The sequence below is a fragment of the Mobula hypostoma genome, chromosome 9 (genome assembly GCF_963921235.1).
Source record: "Mobula hypostoma chromosome 9, sMobHyp1.1, whole genome shotgun sequence".
Taxonomy (NCBI): domain Eukaryota; kingdom Metazoa; phylum Chordata; class Chondrichthyes; order Myliobatiformes; family Myliobatidae; genus Mobula; species Mobula hypostoma.
Genome location: NC_086105.1, coordinates 41,266,522 through 41,293,911, shown reverse-complemented (window position 1 = coordinate 41,293,911; position 27,390 = coordinate 41,266,522). Strand labels below are relative to the sequence as shown.

At 40.1% G+C, this 27,390-nt stretch overlaps 1 protein-coding gene across 1 annotated transcript in view; it reads left to right on the top strand.

The window, feature by feature from the left end:
• iqub (IQ motif and ubiquitin domain containing) overlaps nt 1–27,390 on the top strand; it is a 68,432-nt gene that overhangs the window by 21,348 nt on the left and 19,694 nt on the right. The window contains exons 6-12 of the mRNA XM_063058147.1: nt 3,155–3,196; nt 4,429–4,554; nt 15,464–15,595; nt 16,053–16,187; nt 21,589–21,756; nt 24,295–24,467; nt 25,297–25,452. Coding sequence (XP_062914217.1) covers nt 3,155–3,196; nt 4,429–4,554; nt 15,464–15,595; nt 16,053–16,187; nt 21,589–21,756; nt 24,295–24,467; nt 25,297–25,452 — 932 coding nt within the window. The remainder of the gene's footprint in view (nt 1–3,154; nt 3,197–4,428; nt 4,555–15,463; nt 15,596–16,052; nt 16,188–21,588; nt 21,757–24,294; nt 24,468–25,296; nt 25,453–27,390) is intronic.

The following is a 27,390-nucleotide window of genomic DNA, read 5'->3' as shown; positions in this document are numbered from 1 at the left end:
GATCCCTCCAGAAAATCTAAAAATAATGCTTGCACCTTTTTCCCTTACCTATTTTGATAATCCCATGTTCAAAACACTCATTTAGATTTATCATACTCATTCGCCTTTTCATAAAGCCATGTTGATTTGGCCTAAGCATATTATAGAAACATAGAAACATAGAAAATAGGTGCAGGAGTAGGCCATTCGGCCCTTCGAGCCTGCACCACCATTTATTATGATCATGGCTGATCATCCAACTCAGAACCCCGCCCCAGCCTTCCCTCCATACCCCCTGACCCCCGTAGCCACAAGGGCCATATCTAACTCCCTCTTAAATATAGCCAATGAACTGGCCTCAACTGTTTCCTGTGGCAGAGAATTCCACAGATTCACCACTCTCTGTGTGAAGAAGTTTTTCCTAATCTCGGTCCTAAAAGGCTTCCCCTCTATCCTCAAACGGTGGCCCCTCGTTCTGGACTTCCCCAACATCGGGAACAATCTTCCTGCATCTAGCCTGTCCAATCCCTTTAGGATCTTATACGTTTCAATCAGATCCCCCCTCAATCTTCTAAATTCCAATGAGTACAAGCCCAGTTCATCCAGTCTTTCTTCATATGAAAGTCCTGCCATCCCAGGAATCAATCTGGTGAACCTTCTTTGTACTCCCTCTATGGCAAAGATGTCTTTCCTCAGATTAGGGGACCAAAACTGCACACAATACTCCAGGTGTGGTCTCACCAAGGCCTTGTACAACTGCAGTAGTACCTCCCTGCTCCTGTACTCGAATCCTCTCGCTATAAATGCCAGCATACCATTTGCCTTTTTCACCGCCTGCTGTACCTGCATGCCCACTTTCAATGATTGGTGTATAATGACACCCAGGTCTCGTTGCACCTCCCCTTTTCCTAATCGGCCACCATTCAGATAATAATCTGTTTTCCTATTTTTGCCACCAAAGTGGATAACTTCACATTTATCCACATTAAATTGCATCTGCCATGAATTTGCCCACTCACCCAACCTATCCAAGTCACCCTGCATCCTCTTAGCATCCTCCTCTCTGCTAACACTGCCACCCAGCTTCGTGTCATCCGCAAACTTGGAGATGCTGCATTTAATTCCCTCATCCAAGTCATTAATATATATTTTAAACAACTGGGGTCCCAGCACTGAGCCTTGCGGTACCCCACTAGTCACCGCCTGCCATTCTGAAAAGGTCCCGTTTATTCCCACTCTTAGCTTCCTGTCTGCTAACCAATTCTCCACCCACACCAATACCTTACCCCCAATACCGTGTGCTTTAAGTTTACACACTAATCTGCTGTGTGGGACCTTGTCAAAAGCCTTTTGAAAATCCAAATATACCACATCCACTGGTTCTCCCCTATCCACTCTACTAGTTACATCCTCAAAAAATTCTATGAGATTCGTCAGACATGATTTTCCTTTCACAAATCCATGCTGACTTTGTCCGATCATTTCACCGCTTTCCAAATGTGCTGTTATCACATCCTTGATAACTGACTCCAGCAGTTTCCCCACCACCGACGTTAGGCTAACCGGTCTATAATTCCCCGGTTTCTCTCTCCCTCCTTTTTTAAAAAGTGGAGTTACATTAGCCGCCCTCCAATCCTCAGGAACTAGCCCAGAATCTAACGAGTTTTGAAAAATTATCACTAATGCATCCACTATTTCTTGGGCTACTTCCTTAAGCACTCTAGGATGCAGACATATTATGATTCTCTCATGCCTCTGGCTTAATTAATTGATCCATCTTGAGCAGTCTTACATTTGTTATCTTTTATTCTGCTGGAAATATTCCAGAATATAGTAAATTTTAAAACTCATTATTATTGTATTCACCATCTCAGCATTCATTTCTTTTAGCTCAAAGATGCAACCTCTCAGCTCTTGATATTTTCTCAGTTTTTAGTTTGGTACTTTATCTTTATTGGTGTGAATTATTTTAAATTAGTTAAAACCATTAGACACCTGATAACTTACTATATTGGCTTTATTTATCTTCAGTAGTTAATACAAACGCAAAATATTGGTTTAAGTCTTCAGCTATTTGTATATTTCTATATTCTGTAATAGGACCATGCCTAATATTTCTGCTCTATTTTTTAATACATGATAGTAGCTTTTACAGAGAAACTGTATCATATGAAAAGACAAGTAGTTGCAAAAATCCTATCATAAACAATTGGCAGCACAGAATATTGACACAGTTATCTGTGGAATTACATGTCAGTTCAAGTTCATGTTTAACTATTATTTAAACATACATGAATATGGCCAAATGAAACAGCGTTCCTCTGAGGCCAAGGTGCAAAACACATTACCAAAAGCACACAACACACCGCACATAGCAGAAATAGCATATATCGTTACAAATGCAGGAAAGCATAGTTACAAAGAAAATATATATATATAACCCAATTTCCTAAGTGGCATAATTTCATGTTAATAGTAAGTTGACCTGCTTCAGTTTGTTCTTCCACTAAGCAAACACTGGAGGGTGGCACCGACGAGCGGGGTCAGCCCCAACCCAGTACAGACTACAGGATGCCTACAGAGGCCACTGCTCACTGCTACACTGCCTCAGTATCTCCTCCCCTGAGCGACTGCAACAGGCAACCCTGCGGTAAGGCCCTAGTTCTCACTACAACCAAACCAGTGCAGCTCCCCGCCATCAATCTCGCCACCAAACCTGTGAACTGGACTTACAGTATTCCATGTTACCAATGACCAACAGGGTTTTGTGATCACAATAAAAACATCCAGTCAATCACTCAGACTGCACACAACCTCAACACAATAACAGTACACAACAAATCCAAGCGACAACGTAACGATACGCAGTAAGTCCAGCTTCATTGCTATCTTGCAACTCTGATGGAATAGACATGCAGTATTTGATGTTCTTAGCATCCAGCAGTGACTTGCGATTATAAAAAAGACATAAAAGATGAAGAAAGACATCTTTGATTGGACCCAGAGTGGCTTTTGTGTCCAAGTGCACCACCATTTTACTGGAATTGTTTGCTATCAATATCTACTGCATTCAAATAGCATTGTATCTTTTAAAAACTTAACATTATCAATGTTTTTATATCTCTTTTCTTTTGAATTTCTCTCAAACCAATGAATACAAATGATGCAAGAGCAGGAGGACCTACAGTTACAGATGGCAGCAGTAGAGGTATGGAAGGTACTGCAAGTTTGGACCCTACTAAATTTACTGCTTCAATTGCCCCTGATCAATCAAATGAGCGGTCAGGAGGTATATTCTTACATATATTTTCTGATGTTTACTTGTAGCTCAAATTATTGGTAGCAAGATTAATGAATTGATAGAAATAAATGTTTTTTTTGTAGCCATTACAGAGATGTGGCCTCAAGCTAAACAATTCTGAGAAATAAATATTCTGAAGTACTTAACATTTGGGAACGATAAGCAGAAAGGCAAATGAGGTGTGATAGCGCTATTAATAAAAGGTGGGATTGATATAGTAATAGTAAATGTTCTTATCTTGGAGGCTAAAGATGTCGAATCAGTTTTGCCTGAAGCTCTGTACCACCATGCAAGTATTTACTGGAAAATTCACTAAAGCTCTTCAGTGGCATAGGTTGGAACTTTAATTTTTACCTTCCTGGGCACAATTTCCAGAAAAAGCTTTCTCTTATTGGCTGTCCGCAGTTTGCTCAAAATATGATAATAGCTAGATGATATATGGAAATTGAAGCACTGGAGAAGGTACAGAGGGAATGAGCAGATTGAGCCTTGGCATTCATTCAAATAAGCACTTTAAATACTTAGAGAAATGCAGGTATGGTTGAAGCTTATACAATACTGCAAGTTTTATACAGTAGTTTCCAAATGGCACAGACGGAAGCCATTTGAACTGAGTCCATGCTGCCTCTCAGTGCTCTCCCCCAGTCATTTCTCCACAACCTGTCTGTCTCACATATTGTCCACCGATTTTCCTGTCACCCACATACACCAGAAGTATTTTGCAATTGATAGTTAACTTACCAGCGTGTTTTTGAGACATGGGAGGAATCTGGAACACCAAGGGGAAACTGAAAGGGTCACAGGGAGGATGTGAAACTCCACAGCATCGGAGGTTACATGTGCAGCAACAGCTTTAAATTTTGTGTCATTGTTCCACCCTTACTTATTTATTTGAGACAAATAGTGATGATGGAAGAAGATTTTACCTGAATTGTGACTTGATGGGCTCTGATGGGTTTTAGTTTAGTTTTTAATGAATTATGAATTTATTTATTGGTATGAGCACAGAAAAGCATTGTATCTTGGTTTACTGTTTTTGTTCATATTACACAAATAAATTACACCAGCAACAATGAGGTTTATTTTTCTTTGTTAATTTTTATTAAAATTATTATTTTCTCACTCATTTTACATTGTGATGTGCCCAGCAATTGAACCTTCTTTAACTTGTGAGGAACTGAAGAAAAAATTAGAAGCACAGATCCAAGCTATTGAAGAAGTGCATGGTAAAATTGAACCAGCAGTGAGCGAGTCACCAGTTTCCAAAACAAAAGGTAAAGCTGATCCTTATATTGGGCTTTGGCACAAAACATTGACTGTTGATTTCCATCCATTGATGTTGCCTGACCTACTGAGTTCCTCCAGCATTTTGTGTGTGTTGTAAAGTTGATAAATGCAAGTTTGAATTTATAGTTCATTTATAGAAATATAGAAATATAGAAAACCTACAGCACAATACAGGCCCTTCAGCCCACAAAGTTATGCCAAACTTGTCCTTACCTTAGAAGTTACCAAAAGTTACACATAGCCCTCTATTTTTCTAATCTCCATGTACCTATCCAGGAGTCTCTGAAAAGACCCTATCATATCCACCTCCACCACAGTCGCTGGCAGCCCATTCCACGCACTCACCACTCTGTGCGTAAAAATACTTACCCCTGACATCTCCTCTGTACCTACTTCCACGCACCTTAAAACTGTGCCCTCTCATCTAGCCATTTCAGCCCAGGGAGAAAGCCTCAGTCTATCCACATGATCAATGCCTCTCATCATCTTGTACACCTCTCATCCTCCGTCCCTCCAAGGAGAAATGTCCTTGTTCACTCAACCTATTCTCTTAAGGCATGCTCCCCAATCCAGGTAACATCCTAGTAAATCTCCTCTGCATCCTTTCTATGGTTTCCACATCCTTCTGAAAGCACAGTACTCCAATTGGGGTCTGACCAGGGTCCTGTACAGCTGCAACATTACCTCTCGACTCCTAAACTCAATCCCACGATTGACGAAGCCCAATGCAGCATATGCCGCCTTAACCACAGAGTCAACCTGCGCAGCAGCTTGGAGTGTCCTATCGACTTGGACCCCAAGATCCCTCTGATCCTCCACACTGCCAAGAGTTTTACCATTAATATTATATTTTGTCATCATATATGACATATCAAAATGAATCACTTCACACTAATCTGGGTTGAACTCCATCTGCCACTTCTCAGCCCAGTTTTGCATCCTATTAATGTCCCACTGTAACCTCTGACAGCCCTCCACACCATCCACAACACCCCCAACCTTTGTGTTATCAGCAAATTTACTAACCCATCTCTCCACTTCCTCATCCAGATCGTTTATAAAAATCATGAAGAATAGGGGTCCCAGAACAGAACCCTGAGGCACACCACTGGTCACCAACCTCCATGCAGAATATGACCCGTCTACAACCACTCTTTGCTTTCTATGGGCAAGCCAGTTCTGGATCCACAAAGCAATATCCCCTTGGATCCCATGCATCCTTACTTTTTCAATAATCCTTGCATGGAGTACCTTATAAAATGCCTTGCTGAAATCCATATACACTACATCTACTGCTCTACCTTCACCAATGTGTTTAGTCACATCCTCAAAAAATTCAATCAGGCTCATAAGGCATGACCTACCTTTGACAAAGCCATGCTGACTATTCCTAATCATATTATATCTCTCCAAACATTCATAAATCCTGCCTCTCAGGATCTTCTCCATCAACTTACCAACCACTGAAGTAAGACTCACTGGTCTATAATTTCCTGGGCTATCTCTATTCGCTTTCTTGAATAAGGGAACAACATCTGCAACCCTCCAATCCTCCGAAACCTCTCCCGCCCCCATTGATGCAAAGATCATCGCTGGAGGCTAAGCAATCTCCTCCCTCACCTCCCACAGTAACCCGGGGTTCATCTCGTTCGGTCCCGGTGACTTATCCAACTTGGTGCTTTCCAAAAGCTCCAGTGCATCCTCTTTCTTAATATCTACATGCTCAAGCTTTTCAGTCCACTGCAAGTCATCCCTACAATCGCCAGGATCCTTTTCCATAGTGAATACTGAAGCAAAGTACTCATTAAGTACCTCTGCTATTTCCTCTGGTTCCATACAGACTTTTCCACTGTCACACTTGATTGGTCCTATTCTCTCATGTCTTATCCTCTTTCTCTTCACATACTTGTAGAATGCCTTGAGATTTTCCTGAATCCTCTCCACCAAGGTCTTCTCATGGCCCCATCTGACTCTCCTAATTTCATTCTTAGGCTCCTTCCTGCTAGCCTTATAATCTTCTAGATCTCTAACATTACCTAGCTCTCTGAACCTTTTGTAAGCTTTGCTATTCTTCTTGACTTGATTTACAACAGCCTTTGTACGCCATGGTTCCTGTACCTTACCATCCTTTCCCTGTCTCATTGGAACGTACCTGTGCAGAACTCCACGTAAATATCCCCTGAACATTTACCATATTTCTTCCGTATATTTCCTTGAGAACATCTGTTTCCAATTTATGCTTCCAAGTTCCTGCCTGATAGCCTCATATTTCCCCTTACTCTGATTAAATATTTCCCTAACTTGTCTGTTCCTATCCCTCTTCAATGCTATGGTAAAGGAGATAGAATTGTGATTACTATCTCTGAAATACTCTCCCACTGAGAGATCTGACACCTGACCAGATTCATTTCACTATACCAGATCAAGTACAGCCTCTCCTCTTGTAGGCTTATCTACATATTGTGTCATGAAGCTTTCTTGAACACACCTAACAAACTCCATCCCATCTAAACCCCTTGCTCTAGGGAGATGCCAATCGATATTTGGGAAATTACAACCCTGTTATTATTACACCTTTCCAGAATCTATGAACAAGCGTTTTTGATATTAGCAAAATCATTGGGCATGAATCAAATAATTTTCTGAAATGCCTATTGAAAAGGATGTTTTCAAGTATAAGTGAATTGGTGATCTGTCCCCAAGGCTAAGTTGCATTCTGATGATTGCTAGTGTCTTGGAGTTGCACTAAAGTCTCAGGTCACGACTATTTAAGGAATAAGTGAGCTGAGTTTGAGTTAGTGAGGCAATGTGGACTCAGTGGCCACTTTGTTAGGTACACCTGTTTGCTGATGCAGATATCTAATCTGCCAGTCATGTGGCAGGAACTCAATGCATAAAAGCATGCAGACATGGTGAAGAGTTTCAGTTGTTGAAACCTGATCTAAGTGTCTTTGACCATGGAATGATTGTGGCTGCCAGAATGGCTGGTGTGGGTATCTCTGAAACTGCTGATCTCCTGAGAATTTCATGCACAACAGTATTTCAAATTTACAGAAAGTGGTGCAAAAAGTCAAAAAGAAACAGCCAGCGAGTGGCAGTTCTAGGGATGAAAACACTTTGTTAATGAGAAAGGAGAGGAGGAGAATGACCATACTGCTTCAAGCTGACAGGAAGGTGACACTATTTCAAATAACCATGTGTTAGAACAGTGGTGTGTAGAGCAGCATCTCTTAATGCACAACTTATTGCATCTTGAAGTGGATGAGCTACAGCAGCAGAAAACCACAAACATATGTTAGTGGTTGCTTTATTAGGTCCAGGAGGAACCTAATTAAAAAATCCATTCTTGTGTATTTGATATTTGAATAATCTTGTATGTATATTGTTTGATTAAGTATTCTTGTTCGATTTAATAATTCATTACGGGTTATACGTATAAATACGTGAACTGCATATATCATCATGCTACCACCTGATACATGCATGGCTCACTTAAAATAGACACAAAGTTACACACATATTTTGGACTCCCTTGTCTTCCACTGAAGTTACAAAACATAATAGTGGTGATAAGGTATTTTTAAAACAAACCTGAGATGGCTACCGACCTGTTGAAAGGCAGGGAGATGTTGGAGTAAAAAAAAGTGCAGTGAGAAATGGTGAGTAAAAAACAGTAGAGCACAGCTTGTGCAGAGACAGTTGACTTTAAAACAAAAGGCAGAAAATGGAAGAATTCAGGGTTCGTAAACAGTGAGTGCCAGGTAATAATAATTGTAAATAAAAAGAACAGGAATGGCTGGTCACATGGGAAAGATTAATGTGTTTGACTACATAACCTGTAATTGGCTCATGTATACTGAGCTAATTGTACAGTATTTTGGCGGAAATGAAATAGCCAATGATAATCAAGTACCCATTTTGTTGAGTGTATTGGGTTCAAAGGCATACAGATAGCTTTAAAGTTTGACTGCTCCAACCAAACCAGCAGAAGTAAGCTTTGCTGACTATTGTGAAAGTAATGCAACAATATTTAGAATTGAAGCCATTGTTGACTGCAGAACACTTTAGGTTTCACAAGTGGAATCAAAAGAAAGGGGAGTCCATTCCAGGGTGTGTGGCTGAATTGAAGAGATTGTCATGGTCACTTCCATGATGAGCTTATTGATGCACTGAGAGATTGTTTAGTTTGTGGAATCTTACAAGAAAGCATTCAAAAAGAGCTCCTAATGGAAGCACAACTCACATTAAAAAGAACAGTTGAAATTGCTGTATCAATGGAAACAACTTGCAGAGACATAATTGAGTTGCAGTCAGGAATGAAATTGAGCATGAACAAAATGGCAACGTCTAAAGAGAAATCAGCCTGGCCGAACAAATGGTATTACCATTATGACAGGGGCTCACATTCACCAGACCAATGCAGATGTAAAGGTGAAACTTGCAGAAAATGCAACAAAGTAAGAAACATACAAAGAACATGTCAGGCAGACAAAACTATATGGTCTGCAGTGAGAAGAGACAAAGATTAAAAAGTCAAGTTGCAGTTTCAAAAAGAATACTAATCTGCATGCCGGGGATGAAAAAATCTGATAATGATGAGTGACACAGAGCTGGATAGTTTTAAGATTTACAATGTGAAAGCTAACAACAGACAAGCAATATGGCTTACAGCAGAAGTAAATGGCAAATTAATTAAAATAGAATTGGACACTGGCTGCATTGTTTCAGTCATTCCAGAAAAAGAGATTGAACAGCATTTCAAAGATACTGAACTGAAGCCTGCAGATATCCAACTCAGAATTTATACTGGAGAAAAGATAACTCCTATGGAAATGATATTTATAACAGTGAAATACAACAACCAACAAGCCACATTGAGCTTGTAAGTGGTACAAGCACGAGGACCAGTATTGTGGAATCAAGATTGTCTGAAACAACTACAACTTGATTGGAGATCCACCCACTATTTGCAGGCCACATCCCCTATAAGAAAGCGAATTAAGAATGGTACTGGATGATGTCACAGCAGAGTTCAATGATGACATTGGAACACTCAAACATATCAAGGGTAAAATAGTGTTAAATGAAAATGCCATACCAAGGTTTTGCAAAGCACATCTGTTTCCTTATACCATCTGTGATAAAGTGGCTAGGGAGCTCGATCGCATGTAGACTGAAGGAATTCATTCCAAGCTTGAAAGGAGCTCACGGGTAATGCCAGTGGCCCCAATAGCCTAGAAGAATCGGTATGTCAGCACCTGTGGCGATATAGAGCTCACCATCAACCCAGTGCTGAAAGTAGATGAACACCCTCTGCCAGGATAGAGGTAATCTTTGCAAACATTTCTGGAGGGTCCGAAGTGTTTCACACTATAAGCACTTACAAAGGGCTTTGCAAAAAATAATAGGCTTATTTTTGGAGCAGCATGTGCATCTGCATCTGCACTCTGGCTGAAAACTATGGACCAGGTGCTTCAAGGCTGCCCAAGCACTCAGTGTTACCTGGATTACATCATTGTACCATTAAGGATGACAACGAACTTCTCCAAAACCTCAAGACAGTGTTAAAAAGATTAGAAAATTATGGGCTCAGAGCATGATGCAACAAGTGTGAATTCTTTAAACCATGCACCACTTAACTGTGGTTACACTGTTGACACACAAGGATTGCGCAAGTGTGCTGAGAAAATTCAGCAGCGCTGGATGTCCCAAGGCCAAAGGACATGTCACAGTTGCAATCTTTTTAGGATTTGTCTGCTACTATAACAGGTTCTTGCCAAACCTGGATACTGTGTGCTACACCCCTTGAACTCATCACTGAAGATCGGAAAGAAATGGCAGTGGACAAAGCAGTGCGAATGGTATTCAAAAAAGTAAAGGAAATGTACTCAGATACTGTACTCACACATTATGAACCATATTTGGCCAGTAAAGCTTGCCTTATGGTATAGATGCAGTCATGTCACATGTGATGAGTGATGGAATTGCAGAGAAAAATCACATAGAAATTGCCAGAGAGTCCTTGAGTCCAGTTTGGGGTGTAATACATTTTGATCAGTACTTGTATTGGAGATCATTATATACTGATCATCAACTACTAGTGTCCATTTTTAATCCACAGAAAGGGATGGGCTCTGTTTCTTGGAGGACACAATTACAAGATTGAATTCAAAAGGACAAATCATGGAAATGTTGATGGAGTGTTCTGTTTACCCTTGGAAAAGGAAATACTGGAAAAATTTACTGAGAAAAGATGCTCCTCTTGCCGTATTCTCACTAACTCAAATCAAAAGTCTCCATATTACAGCAGTGACAATGCAAAGGGAAACCAGGAAGGACCCCAAACTGTCTCAGATCTACATTGCCATGCAAAATGGCTTGAATATGCAGCAGAAACTCTACTTCCCCCATTTTTTGTCAGGACAGAGATGAACTTGCTCTTGATGGAGATTACCTTATGTGGGGATTGAGAGTTGCCTCATCCAAGCTGAGAGCTGAAGTATTGGAGGAGCTCCATGCCTGTCATCAAGGCATGGTCAAAATGAAAGTGTTGGCTTGACGCTTTGTTGGGTGGCTTGGGATAGATCAGCAGATTGAGCAGTTTGCATGCACTATGTGGGATGCCAACACGTCCAAAAGATACCAAGAGCAGTGCCTCTCTATACCTGGGAATGGCTTGGCTTGCCTTGCATTGTCAGAGGACTTATGTGAATTTTTCTGGACCATTCATGGCCACAAATTTCTTGGTGATGGTGGATGCAGCTACAAAATGGCCAGAAGGGTCCCCAGTGGCCTCCTCTACAGTCTTGCACACTTTTGATGTGTTAAGAAGTGTCTTTGCAAGGAATGGTGTTCTAGATCACTTAGTCAGTGACAATGGACCTTGGTGTGTGGCAGAACAGTTTTGGTCATTCTTAAAAATGAATAGAATAAGGCATGTTATATCCGCACCTTACCACCCAGCTACAAATGGCCTGGCATAAAGGTTTATCCGGAGTCTACAGAACGCACTGCGAGCAATGTCAGCAGAACACTGCACTGACACTGAATCAAAAGCTCGCCAATTTCCTCCTTGCATATCACAATGCAGCACACTCCACAACCAACAATTCATCAGCCATGCTGTTCCTGGGTTGTCCCTTGCATTCACGCTTGGATTTGCTCAAACCCAATCGCAGAAGGAGTGTGCAGGACAAACAGCTAAGACAAATTCAAGGCTCCTCAAACAAGGAGGTTTGATGTTTCACTCCTGGACAAACAGTCCTGGCAAAGGACTACAGAGGTGATCAGAAGTGGGTGCTCAGAAAGATTAAGGACAGAACGGGAGCATTCGCCCACAGACTGGAGATTACACCTGATACCACCTGGAAATGACAGATCAATCATTGGAGGAGGGCTGACCCAATTGTTAGACAAGAAAGGTGGCTACTACTGTCAGAACCACTTCCTGCAGTCTCAGAGTTAACTCCTACAACCACCATAGAGGAGGCCTCAGAACCTGAGATGGTTTCACAACCGGAAGTCTCACCTGCCAAGCAGAGTGATTCTCCTCGTCAGGAAAAATATTACCCAACAAGAGTAAGAAATCCTGCACAGCAATTAAATCTTTAGGCCCGAATGGGATGATTTAAAAATTTACTATGCTGTCGATGTCAGTGTATAATAATTTAATTACACAGTATAGGATACAGTGTATATAGTTGAGATGCATTCTCTGTTGAGCTGGAGTATATAGCTAAGCAGGGAGAAGTGTTGTGTATTTAATACTTCAGTGATATTTGAGTGATGTATTTCAGTGTGTGTATATATATATATCTATATATATATATATATATATATATATAGATTATGCTTTCTTGTTCATTAAAATAATTCATTATGGGTTATATGTATAAAAACATGAAATACATATGTTATCAAGCTACTACGTGATATATGCACACCTAACTCAAAGTAAACACAAAGTTAGACTCATATTTCAGACTCCCGTGTCTTCCTTTGAATTAGTTTAATGTTTTGAAGTTACAAAATATAACAGCCATGGTGTGTATTTTCTCTTATTTACTGACAAGAAGCAGTGTAGTCCTGATCATTGCTATATCAGTCTAATCAGTGCATTATTAATTCCACTCTCACCCCAATATATCTTCTTATGCTCTATTCTCACCTTTCCCACTGTACCCCATTTTATTGATTTACAAGTAGCAATTTGGTTCTTAGTGGCAGTGCACAGAGGAACAGTAGCTTTCTACATCCACTTCCTGTGAAAGCATGTTGGGCCTTATCTCTTCTTAAAGCAGTGGTTCCCAACTTTTTTAATATCATAGAACCTTACCATTAACTTTGGGAACTCCTGTCTTGACGGAAGTTAATCAGAGCAATGATTCCTTAAGGTAGTCTTTCTCAACTTTTCTGCCTTCGATGAACCCTTGAAATAATGTTCAGGTTTCAGGGAACCCCTGTGTAGAAATTATTACATCTACAGCTCACAGTATGTAGCATGTAGCATGTAGCTGTAGATATAATAATCTAAAAATAATTGTCAATGCTCTTCTGAGTAGAGAATGATTTTTTAGCCAACCTTTCTTGAAAAAAACTAACGGGTAGTTAAGCTTAGCTTACCTTTCTTGAAATTAATCTCTTTCTGTTTCATAAATTTTAGAAACTCATAAGGCAAACATAATAAATTTCTGCTAACTAACTAGCTTATGCCAACTAGCTTAATTTTTCTAACGGTAGGCTCAGTAGATATAATTTAAATTAAGGTTGTAAATTGATTTTAATTAAAAGCTTTACTGAGATTCCAACAGCCGTTTAAAATAATCAGCACTATTATGTGTCATATGGCTGTGATTTGTAGTTTAAGTGTCTTTTCAATTTTGCTAGAGCCATTGTTGTATTTGTAATTTGTTTACCACAGACTAGATGCACTGAAATAAGGGTTAATAATTTTTTTTTAAATGGTATAATAAATAACTAAATGAGAAAACCACAAAAAATACGAACACTTCAGAATACAATTGACATCTAACCTATGCAATCCACCAAAACGGCAGGCCAACAGCTGAGTCATGGCGTGTAAAAAATCTTTCTTTAGAATCAAAATTTCCTTCAAATTTTCTACTGTACTGGTAGAGTTTGTTCACTCCCATAAGTTTGGTGTCGGCACATAAAGGGCAGTTGGGGGAGATAATTCGGGAGAAACATCACAGCCCAGGTTGACAAGTCCATTCAATGCTTGGAAGAGGCACCACAGTCCTCATAAGCCTAACGCACTTCCCTCCATGCAATGCAGTGCTCATCATCAGCCTACTATCCTCCCCTCCATGCAATGCAGTGCTCACCAGTTATCAATGCCCTCCTCTATCTCGCAATATACACTGAGGATAAACATAGTCCTACTGCACACTGCCATACCATGCTGAGAGACCTCTAATGAGATTGCTAATGGGACTGGTTGGTCACTGCCCACCACTGTGATTGCTAGTGTCATGCAAAGTTTAAAAAAATGGTGATTTATTTCTATCACCATCTCTTGTAGAATACCAGCAACCTCTCACGGAACCCCGGTTGAGAAACCCTGCCTTAAAGTAACGATGTCATACTTTTGCTCTTGTCTTGTTGCCTTTGATTTGGCACATGGGTAACAAATGTGTAAGATATTTAAAATGCAATGGCTAGTCAAAGGGACTTGATACCATCTTGAGCAAAAATGATTAGATTGGATTATGAGGACCCTCAGTCCTCATTTATTGTCATTTAGAAATGCATTCATTGAAAAATGATGCAATGTTCCTCCAGAAAGATATCACAGACACACAGGACAAACCAAGACTAAAACTGACAAAACCACATAATTATAACATGTAGTTACAACAGTGCAGAGCAATACCGTAATTTGATAAAGAGCAGATCATGGGCACGGTAAAAAAAAGTCTCAAGTCCCGATAGCCCCATTATCTCACGCAGATGGTAGAAGGGAGAAACTCTCCCTGCCATGAACTCCAAGCGCCGCAAACTTGCCGATGCATTGGAAGCACCTGACCGCAGCCGACTCTGAGTCTGTCCGAAAACTTCGAGCCTCCGACCAGCTCTCCAACACCGAGCACCGAGCACCATCTCTGCCAAGCGCTTCGACCCCGCCCCGGCTGCCGAGCAACAAGCAAAGCCAAGGACTTGGAGCCTTCCCCTCTGGAGATTCTGGATCACACAGTAGCAGCGGCAGCAAAGCAGGCATTTCAGAAGTTTCACAAATGTTCCTCCGTGCTCTCACGTCTGCCTCCATCAAATCTGGATTGTGCATGGCACCCTACTTGACAGATAACAGATATCATTCACCGGAGTGGCTGCCGCAAGCTGCGTCGCGCCACCATCTTCTCCTCCTGCCTTATTCTAACGAACTTGATTGCCACCCTTAATCATCCAATCTACCCATCCTGGCTGTAGTGTGTATTATCTGCAAAAATGCCCAGTGGTTATTTGCCAAGGCCTCTCCAAGTGCACCTTTCAAATGTGTGATAACAGCATCTTGAAGGCAATACAGTGTATTGCCATTTCTTCATTGTCACCAGGTACAATTTAGGAACACCCTATTCAGCAACAAGATTAGGAAAACTGCTATTACTCAAGAGCTTGCCTCACCAGTATCTTCTCAGAGTCAACTAAGAATTTGAAAGAGATTCTGGCCTTGCCATGACACTCATGTTCCTGGTCTCAATTAAGAAATAAATATTAACAATAAGGCATTGCTTGTTATCATCAGTAATATTTATTTATACTTGTAGAACCAAATCTTAGAATTGTTATGAAGAGTCTATCAAAAAGGTGCTGTAAATCAGAAAGAGGCCAATGGAAACTTAATGATTTACTTTTCATTTATTTTTTTTCCTCATTTAGCTACTGAATGTTTGCTTTTACAAACACCTGGGACTGTTGCTGATAGAGACATAAAAAAAAGATCCACATTAAAGTCATATCCTGCTCCACCAAAGACCCCATCACCAGACTTTGCCAGTAGTACAGCCACAGGTAACATGTTACACTTAATAATTTTCAGTTGAGTCTTTGTTACTGAGTGCAGTTCAACTAACTTGTCAGGAGAATTAAAGTTTTCTTTCAGAACTTTAACCAGTATTATGCAAGGCATTTGCATGGTATGTAATTATTTATAATATGCATGTTGTTTCTGGATATTTGTATATTAATGATACTACACAGTAGCAACGTGTTTTTGTAGTAGTCAAAACTGTAGGGAAGCATTAAGAATATTGGATTCTACAAATGCACACTTTTGGTTAATTTAATTCTGGCATAAAATCTTTTGTTATACTTGACAACATTTTGGAAGGGGTTTATTTTAACATGATATACCAGCTGATAATTTAATTTTTTTGTCTTTAAAGAATGCATTACTATATCTAATTCAATACTGTTCTGTCATTCAACTACTGTGAAAACTAATTTATTGTATTGCTTTTTAATTCAGTTAAAGTTGCTTTGCTCCCTTCTGATGATGTGATGACAGTGGCATTACCGATCTGCCTTACAATAGGGAAGCTAAAATCACGATTTGGAAGACAATTGAAATTACCTACACAGGTGTTGCAAGTAACATGTGATGGTAAGACTGAAACAATAAAATATTCCTGTGATAATATGTGTAAAAACAATTATGTATCTTTGTCATTTGGTGAAAAGCTGTTCTATAAAATATATAGAACCTTTTTTTTATAGACATAGACATAGACATACTTTATTGATCCCGAGGGAAATTGAGTTTCGTTACAGCTGCACCAACCAAGAATAGAGCATAAATATAGAAATACAAAAACCACAATCAATCAAACAACAATATGCAAACTATGCCAGATAGAAATAAGTCCAGGACCAGCCTAGTGGCTCAGGGTGTCTGACCCTCCAGGGGAGGAGCTGCAAAGTTCGGTGGCCGCAGGCAGGAACAACCTCCGATGGTGCCCAGTGTTGTATCTCGGTGGAATATGGCCAGAGTCCAGTAGCAAAAAATTCAATATCCGGGCTACAAACACGTTCCTCGATCGTAATATGACCAGGATTGCACCATCCATTGTCAACCAGAACAGCAAGCCCCCAACTCCTTTACGCTCACCGCTCTCAGTGCACTTCCGGTCAGCCCGAAGTATTATATATAGTAATTTATATAGTAAATTTATATAGTAATTACATCTTTTGCCTGTCTGTTTTAATGCTTATTTTCATCAGCTAGTTTAATCCTACTCCATTCAGTCGCTGTCAATCTTTGCAAGTACTACCATTTTTGAGAGTTTCCATTGGCTTTGCAGCAATATGTCCTCTCATCACAACCTCACTTGAATCCAAACCTTTCATTTTCTTGATGGCCTTTGCTGTGTTATTGTTGTACTGGTGAAGAAAACCTGAATGTTTTAAAAACTTAAAGTCCTGCTAAAATGTTGTTTCAAAATATCAACTTTCCCCTATTTGAATACTTATTGCTTGATGGCACATTCCTGAAAAAAGAAATTAAAATCACACCTGTCAAATTAAAAGCCCTGTTTTGCAGATGGATGCCTTTTGAAGAAAGGACATCAGCTAACAGTTCAGATCCTGGTGACACAGTTATGTTAGATGTTTGACAGTACTAATAATGACCCAGAATTTCCTTGTGGTAACTTGTCAACCATCCATTGACTTTCTAACCAGGTTCCTATTTACTGTCAATCCTGAACAATTTCTTGTGTACCCACTGTTAAATAGCTCGATTATTTGTGCACATCCTTGACAGATTCACAGACATTCAAAATTAAAACAAATCCTAGTAATTAAAATTGTTAAAAAATAAAACTTAAAAAGACTAATATTTTAAAGTTTCATATTTCAGATAAATTTTTAATATTTCCGATAAATTATATGAAGCTTTCCTCACTTCCTAATGGTCATTTCTCTCCATTTAAACTTGGAATTTCTCTTTAGGGATCGGATCTCAATTCAAGTTTAATTATCATTCAATCATACATGAATACTCATGAATACAACCAAATGAGATAGCATTATTCTGGGACCAAGTTGCAAAGCACAGTACCAACAGTCACACACAGCATAATGTACACATAGCACATACAAGGTGTCAAGCACATGTAAGATATCAGTAAAATACAGCCACACAAAAAAAAATAGTCCAGATGCTGAGTTCATGAATGCTGTAGAAATCTGCAGTCAACCACAATACAGCTTGTCTTCTGCCAGGCAAATACTGGTGGGGGGGTGGGGGGGGGCAGCACCAACAGCAGTCTGGATGCTGTGCCACACCACCCCCAGTAGAGTGCACTGGCTTCAAAGCCTCTGTCCTAGCAGTTGTTAATAGCAGAAATCCCACCTCTCCCGGAAGTTCCGGGAGTCTCCTGCATACTAATAGTGACTCCCTGATGCTCGCAAATTATATACAATATCCTGGAAATCAATTTTTTTGAGAGTGAGAGAGAGAGAGAGAGAGAGAGAGAGAGAGCGCAAGAGAGAGCGTGAGAGAGAGTGAGAGCGTGCACGTGAGAGAGAGAGCGCACGCGCCATGCCAGAGTGTTCCAAAAAAAGAAAATATCAAACATACGTCACTCCAGACCACCCTAAAGTGTACCCCTGCCTAATAGGGGTCAAAAATAATGACAGTGTTGCTCGCTGCACTGTTTGCAACAGTGACTTTTCTATTGCCCATGGTGGGTTAAGACTGTAAAGGACATGTTGAGGTGAGTTTAACAGGTGTCATTTGTTCATTAGCATAGCTAACGTTATTTAAACTAGCTGGCTAGCTGCTAAGGAGCTATTCTATTGCAGACATCCCATCTCTCCTGGAAGTTCTGGGAGTCTCCCGCAAATTGATGGTGCTACCTCCCTGAAGTAAGTTTTTGCAGGGTGTGATGTCTGTAATAGGCGAAGTGTGGCTTGAGGCCTACTCCTCGCTATGACTGAGGCTATGCAGCTCCCCTGCTGTACACTAATAAATCAGTGAATCGGACTTGCAGCATTCTACATTAACAATGTCCGAAAGGGTCTTACGATCACAAAAAAAAGTGCCTAAGGCGGTCATTCTATATTAGACTGCATGCCTCCTTAGCACATCAGCTCTTCTGAAGCCTCTCTGTTGCAAGCAGCCACATGATCTGCATCAAGTCCAGCTCCTTATGTTTCTGTACCAACGAGCAACTCACTGATGGAGTAGACCTGCAGTACTTTAAGTTCTTAATATCTATTAGGATCTTGCGATCATAAAAAATACATTTAAAAAGGACCCTTTGTTGACTCTGTAGAAGCCGCTGCAATCGGATGCACCACTATCTTACCGGGATAAAGAACTGCAATTTTATTGGGTCTGATCTTGCTGGCTACTGCCGACACTCAGCCATTGAAACTACAGGAGTCCTAATGAAGGGTATTAACCTGAATAGTCAACCATTCCTTGGCCTCTCTTTGACCCACTGAGTGGTAGCTTGTTTTTTAGCTCCAGATTCTAGCATCTGCAATTTCTTGTGTCTCCATCAAAGACTATATTGCCATCTAATGCAGAAGTCCCAGACCAATTGACAGACTCGGAATGCCGTTACAAGCAAGGATCTGAGAGCTGATTTCGCAGCATAATTCTGGGAAATTCTAACAAGACTAAGCCTTGTCCGGAATGGCATCAGAATATAATTACAGATTCGGTACCCCATGTATGTCAGAAAGTATTGGACTGGTGGCAGTGCACATTATTCCAGGACAAATCCCTTTCTAAGCCAACTAATTTTAGTTGCAAAGATACTGGAGGGCTGCTGGCTAGGCAACACTTCTATGCATAATCTGTGCTGATTTATGATGAGATAGAATTCAAAATAATTATTTGCTCAAATTTGGGGTGACTACACTTGATTTGCAGTTTAGAGATTTGAAACCCTTGAGTTTATTCTTGTATGGCTTGACACTGGATACATATTGATTAAAGGCAAAAAAATTGTCCCAGAAACCAATAATATCTGGAACAAGGTGGAGCATATTTTCATTCTCTAGGTGACGATTGTACCCAGCAGAGAAATGGTAATATTTGTCATGATACCCAGAAAACAAAACTGTGCTTAATAAAGCTTAATTTTTGACTGAAGCTTTCAGCTCATTCAGCAGTTCCAAGTGTAGTAAGTCTCAGAATTATGTGCATGTACTGCATATACTTCCCTACAGGTTTAGGAGTGGAAAGGAGGGTGGTCAATCTGTTGCTATATTTTGACATTTTACTCCAGGAAAGTCTGGTCTAGCTAGGATTCTCTAGCATTGCAATAGGAAAGCCCCCTCTCAAAGCCTCTGTCAACAGACCTATTGCAGGATCTCAGACCCAATTGAATTCAGTGGGTATTCTAGGTCAGTGGATTCAGAAGCAAAAGGTAAGATACGTTATTAAAATAATTTTGCTTTAGTTTAATGTTTTTAATTCTAACTTTAAAATGTATTCTGCATGGAGGATGGTGACCAGTGGTGTTCCACAGGGATCTGTTCTGGGACCCCTCCTCTTTGTGACTTTTATAAATGACCTGGATGAGGAAGTAGAAGGGTGGGTTAGTAAGTTTGCTGATGACACAAAAGTTGGGAGTGTTGTGTTATGTCTGGGGGGTTGTCAGAGGTTACAGTGGGAGATTGATAGGATGTAGAACTGGGCTGAGAATTTGCAGATGGGGTACAACTGAGATAAGTATGGGGTTCATTATGGTACGTCAAATTTGAAGACAGAATATAATATTAATGGTAAGACCCTTGTCAGTGTGGAAGATCAGCGAGATTTTGGAGTCTTTGTCCACTGGACACGCAAAGCTGCTGTGCAGGTTAAGAGTGTTGTTAAGAAGGCCTATGGTGTGCTAGCCTTCATCAACTGTGGGACTGAGTTCAAGAGCTGTGAGGTGATGTTAAAGCTATATAAGACCTAATTAGACCGCTCTTGGAGTATTGTCTTCAGTTTTGGTCACCTCATTATAGGAAGGATGTGGATACTATAGAAAGAGTGCACAGGAGATTTACAAGGATGTTGCCTGGATTAGAGAGCATGCCTTATGAGAATAGGCTGGGCGAACTTGGCCTTTTCTCCTTGGAGCGACAGAGGATGAGAGGTGACCTGATAAAGGAGTATAAGATGATGAGAGGCATTGATTGTGTAGATAGCCAGAGGCTTTTTTCCAGGGCTGAAAAGGCTAATACTAGTCATACTTTTAAGGTGCTTCGAAGTGGGTATAATTTTTTCACACCGAGAATAGTGGGTGCATGGAATGCACTACCAATGACAGTGGTAGAGGCAGATACAATAGGGTCTTTTAAGAGACTCTTAGATAGGTACATAGAGCTTAGAAAAATAGTGGGCTATGTGGTAGGGAAATTCTAGGCAGTTTCTTGAGTAGGTTACATGGTCGGCACAACATTGTGTGCCGAAGGGCCTGTAATGTGCTGCAGATATCTATGCTCTATGTTTTATGCTTAACTATGTTTTATTTTTAAAAAATCATTACTTCAGTTTTTATTATCAATACCTCAACATTAAAGAGATTAAAATATGTTAATAATTGTGACGGCTTTGAAGGAATGCAAAAGTCCACCCTTTGATTTGCCTTCTATCTGCAATTAAGAATCCTACAATCATGGCATCCGTGACTCCGTCATTTTTGCTACTTGATTAAAAGATGCAAAGTTCCTCTACATTCAACTGATGTAGGAGTGCATGGGGTATTGGGGATAGCATCTTCAGAGAGAAGGCCCTGCTGAGGACAACTTTGACATTTTGACACTAGATTATTTGGAGATAACATCAAAATTGCATCCAAAGCACTTCTTTTTCAAAAATATTGAAACTATATTGTATAGAATTATGTTTTACAATTTTTCTTGGATTATGAATGGTATTTTGTATTTTAGTATGTTGTATTTGCATGAATCGACGAATGAAGTTGTTGAACTTCAGCCCATTACATGCTCCAATGGCTTCCAGAACAATGATGAACTAATAATCTCCTCTTGCATTGTAGGTAGAATGGTAAAGGATTCTGAAACACTGGTAGATTTAGATGTCAGACCACATGGTGCTATCCAGCTAGAATTGTCATCAACTGACCCTGAAAACTGTCCAATCAAGCGAATCAGAACACAGCAGGAAGCTACCACATCTGATGTGATAATGGTCAAAATTGAGAAAGGTAGTGCAAAACCTGCATCCCTGGAGATATTTTATAAGAATACATACCCTAAAGTCTGATTAATGGTGTAATGGGAAATGTGTGATTCTAGATGTAGTTACAAAAGTAAAGCAAACAAAATATTTTTGAGTTTTATCCATTTGTCATTTTAAAAAATGTTAGTGATGGGGTCCAAGGATTAATTCCTAAATTTCTATTGGTCTCAATCTGTAGAAAGAATAACTATGGACTCATACCGCATTTTAAGCACAATAGATGGTTATATTTTCACACAGTACCCTTTTAAAAATTTGAAAATTATCACTATAATGATTGTTGACTCCATTTCCATTGAAGATATGAAGAAACCCCATTGCTTTCTGTAGAGTTATCGGAGCAGGTGCAAGAAAAATGCATGTCAATAACAACAGTCACAGAGTTATAGCTGTTCAAATACCTTAGGCCTTCAAAGTCAAGACAGGTATAACATTCATGATTGATACATTTACTGGCTTCTCTACCGGGAAATTTACTTCCAGCTTAGATTGAATTTGATAGAGACCTAGATCTGGATCTCAAATTTGCAATACTAATTTGGCTTCTTGCTTCCATTTGAAACCCTATTCCCATCAGTTATACACCAAATGATGCTGGCAAATCCGGTAGGCAGGTAGAGCATTGATAAAATAGGCAGGGAGGGCTATGATAATGAAATAGGATCCAAGACCTGAAGAAGGGTGTCAGCCCAAAACATTGACTGTTTATTCATTTCCTTAGACGCTACATGACTTGCTGAGTTCCTCCAGGATTTTGTGTGTGTTACTTTGGATTTCCAGCATCTGCAGAATTTCCAGTGTTTCTGTTTCCCCCATTAGCACCTACAGATGGTTTAGTTTACAAACTCAGCAAAATGTCTCTGAATTTCAGATTCAAGTGACGCACGAGAATGCTTGCCATAGTATTACACTTATTGTCTGCTCTCTCTGAAAAGGTTTCAGTCACTACAGAGCCTTGAAGATAAAGCCATTAATCACTGACAACTAGGGATAACATGATCTGTCAGCTGAAATTTCTTTGTTTTGAACCAACATAGTTGACTATGGCTTGCCGAAAACACTTAGTTTTCCTGGGTGGCTGGGGAGGAGGATAATGGGTGTTGGGGATGGGGCTTGAGATTTCTAAAAAACTCATCAGTAAAAGGTTTTTTTAAGTTGTAAAATGAACAATAATTCATTATTAATTGTCCATGAGCAACACTTAGCAGACCACAGTCTTGGTGTAACACATTGCTTCTAAGACAGCTAGCCTATTGTGGTTGGAAAGGTATTGTATTGATTTCCTTTCAGTGGAATGTGGTACATAAATAAAATGTGTTCTGAAGGGCCTACAATCAGTGAATTCGGACAGCTTGTTGGTCATTGGAAGGTAGAACATGGTAAGTCTCAAGTGACATCTAAAACTCCGAGTAACCAATGATATGCTGAGGTGGTATGCTTACTTGTTGCACTGAGGATTGTTATATACTGTCATCTCAATCATGGGTACTAACCTCCCCAGTATTCAGGACATCTTCAAGAAGGGATACCTGAAAAAGATGGCATCCATCATTTAGGACGCCCAACACTCATGACATGCCCTCTTCTCATTATTACAATCAGGAAGGAGGTACATGAGCCCAAGGCACCCACTCAATGATCCAGGAGTGGCTTCTTCCCCTCTGCAATCAGATTTCTGAATGGACATTGAACCTATGTTACTCCATTACAACAAATTCCATGATGTATACCTGTAATATTAAACCTGATTCTGATTCTACATAGATCCATACTTACTCATTCTCCCTCTATAAACTTCCAGTAGAGGAAAGTCATTAACAGTTTTCTTTTTCCTTCTTAGAGTAGAAAAATGGTGAAAGAAAATCAAAGTTAAGTTTTCTAATCTATTCAAGTATTTTGGGTACTAAGTTTTTGAGAAACACAATAATTGCAAACCTGGTAGTTAGCTGATGCAACTGATTAAATGAAAAATATTGAATCTGTTTTATTTTAGAGAACTTGGGTAAAATATGAACAATACTGTGTGTTTTGCTCACCATAGGGAGGTAGAGAGTGGTGGTGCAGTTAGGAAATACATGCCAATGTAAATAGGATAACATCATGTTCCTTGTGGAGGTGTGAGCATCTTCAAAGTTATTCCTGAAGTGGAGCACAAAACAGAATGGCCTTGGACTGCTGTCCCACATCCTAGACTGCATGACTAGCAAGGGATTTTGCTCCATTAATTCTTCACTGTTGCATTTATGTAGCAGAATATTTTATGATTTCATTTATTAGGGCAAATCAGACTTGACAAAAGGTTCTTTTAAAGAGAGACAAAATATCAACTATGTTTCTCTGACCACAGATGCTGACTAACCTATTCCAAATGTCCAGCATTTTCTGTTTTTTTTTGTTTTTATTTCAGACTTACAGCATCTGCAGAGTTTTGCACCTGCAATAAAAATTAGATGAAGTGAAAATGTTTTTTTTTAAATAAAATCATAACACTGATTTCTTGTAGATAATGAGACAAGTTGCTCTGTGGTGGTGGAGATCGAAAGACTTCCATATCATAAGCCTTATTTGGGTGGCTATAGACACAAGCTTACAGGAACAGAATTCCACCATGCAGGGACACAAACTCCAGCAAAAAGGAATTATATTTGTGTGGAAAGGTTCTGCCGAGAGACACAGGTAAAAGAGGATACTTGAATAAAACTGTAACTGCAAATTTGTTGCATTATTTTGTTGTAAATTTTATACAAATTATACATTACATATGTTTCTTCTTATCAATCTTTTTTTCAGGAATTGCATTCATTTTCACTGCCACTTTTATCACATCCATGCTGAACAGTGGCAGAAACTGTAAATCAGACATTGAAAGGAATAAATTTCCATCCCCTGGATACTAATGCAGTGTTTCTTTGAAGCAATCTGGCAGACAACATGTTAAGAGGACTGTGTCCTTTATTTTTTATAACTCTTCTTCTGCATGTTGCTGTCACTGACAAGCCCAGTATTTATTGCCCATCCCTGATTACTAACTGCTAAAATAAAGGCATTTAAACTGATAGGAAGCTCTTGTATTACCTTGATTCTTTAATGCAAAACACATGAGAATTGGAGTTAGAAGGATCTTAAAACACAACTGGATGTTACTAGGACTATACTTGTAGTGAGCTAGACACCTTTCTTAGAGAATACAGTTCCTTCACCTTATCATACCCCATTAATATTCAGTAAAAATGTGAATTTTATTTATAGCCATCAAGTAAATTCCCTGCAGGTGACTGTAAGAAAGTAACAATGTGAATTTTAATGCCACCTGCTTACCGCACTTAGCAGAATGTGGCCCTTTTGTCACAGACTGCTATTAGTACAGTAAGTTATTAAAATTTTAGATAATAAAATGATGAGATTGCTACATTACTTCTATATATTAGATAAAAAAAAATTGTACCTGAATAAATGTAACCCATATTTGATAAATTAACATAACAAATATACTATTTTTCTGTAGACGGTTTCTGAAAGAAATCAGTATCAACAAACAACAAATAATACCTCAACACAGATGACCAAAATTGGCTGTTATGTGTCCAGCATCACAGATAAGTTGCTTACTCCAAGAAGGTACTTCACTGCTGAAGAATATCATGCCTGCAGGTTGAATGCGGTAAGATATAATTTTAGGTTATTGGTTTTATTTTAGACTACTTTGACAATAGAACATTTAATTACTAAGCCGGACACATGACTGCAAAGTTCTGACATAATATTATATTCCTATGGATCATATGTCAAATATCAATTTGATTTAGTTATTATAGCAGTCTTATTTGTAATATTTTTGGAAATAATACTGAAAGGATTTTATGGTCTTGCAGTCCTGTGCAGCGCATTGGTTGAGAATTTATGATAGTGGTTTTCCATGTGATAAATTCCAAATTTTAGCTATGAGTTTCTTTTGTTACGAGAATACACATAAAATTAAGATGTTTGCTGGCCTGGGCTAGCATCAGTGGCATCAGCAGTTGGTCTGCCACCTGCCCTCAGGGGAAGGAGAGATAAGGAACTGGAGCAGCGTCTGGAGATGTGTAATGAAGGGATGTGGGAGAGAGAGCTGTCTGGAGCGGCTCCCCCCTTTGAACCTTGAACTGTTTGAAGTGATGGACAGGCGATACCCCAGCAGGGGGATAAAAAGGGACAGGTTCGCTAAGGCGACACACACGCCACCCGAGGTAACGAGACCCTGGAAGTGGTGCGCCTCTCACGAGTGGATGAGAAGTACCAGACAACGACAAGGGTGGAAGGGTACGATCAGCGGGAACCCGGTGTGTGTCCGCCCTTGCCTGGGTGCCGGGTTCACTGCAGAGGATCGACCGCATCTGGAGGAGGGGTCACAGTCGGTGACCTCAGGTGACATCACCAAGGACCCGCCCAAATGCTGTTTGTGAGCCATCTCGCTGGTCTGTGAGTGAAGCAGTGTTCTGAATGATGAGTTGTTCCTATTCTATCTCTCTCTCCCCCCACATTGTCCACCGCCATGGCAACGATTACTGCGAACTGAACTACTAACTGGACTGAACTTTGAGTCATTTTGAAATTGGTCATTTACCCCTAGACAACGATAGAGCTTGATTGATGCTGTTATCTTAATTCTGTGCACATGTGTGGTTATCATTGTTGAATTGTTGCATTTATTATCCTTTCGATTACTGTGTTGCTTGTTTCTTTAATAAAACTTTCTTAGTTCTAGTAATCCAGACTCCAACTGAGTGATCCATTTCTGCTGGTTTGGCAACCCAGTTACGGGGTACGTAACATAAGTGGGGTTCTCGTCCGCGATTTTGAACGCTAAATTTGGGACGGAGTAAATTGATTGGGTTAAAATTCCCGAAAGAAAGAAAAGACAAACAGCAGAAATGGAGGTTGAGGAATTTATAAAGGCGCCGACCTTGGAGGCATTAGAGGATGCCAGGAAATCGGAATTGATAGCTGTGGCCAAACGGGTGAATCTTGCTAAGGTGAAGTCGACAATGAGGAGAGAGGAGATACACAGAGCTATTGTAGAGCACTATGTATCTAAAGGTGTGTTTCCCCAAGGTGAGCTGGGGGAGGTGTCTATTGAAAAACCTGCTGGAGACGCGGTACAGGTACAGCTTGAAAAACTGAGACTCGAGCACGAGTTCCGGGTACGGCAGTTAGAACACGAAGAGAAAGAGAGAGAGTTAGAAAGGCGGGAGAAAGAGAGAGAGAGGGACAGACAGTTGGAGAGAGAGGAGAAACAGAGGGAAAGGGAATTTGAGCTGGAGAAGTTAAAGATAAGGGCCGAGCAGGGGCTCGTGCCGAACCAAGGTGGAGGGTTCCGGGCGACCCAGGAGGTAAGGCTGGTTCCCCCTTTTGACGATACCGACGTGGATCGGTACTTTCTCCACTTCGAAAAGGTGGCTATAAGTCAGGAATGGCCGAGGGATAAGTGGGTTGTTTTACTTCAGAGTGTACTGAAAGGGAAAGCCCAACAAGCTTACTCAGCTTTATCCGCGGAAGATGCCCAGAAGTATGAGGTGGTGAAGGAGGCCATCCTCAGGATTTATGAGTTGGTCCCGGAGGC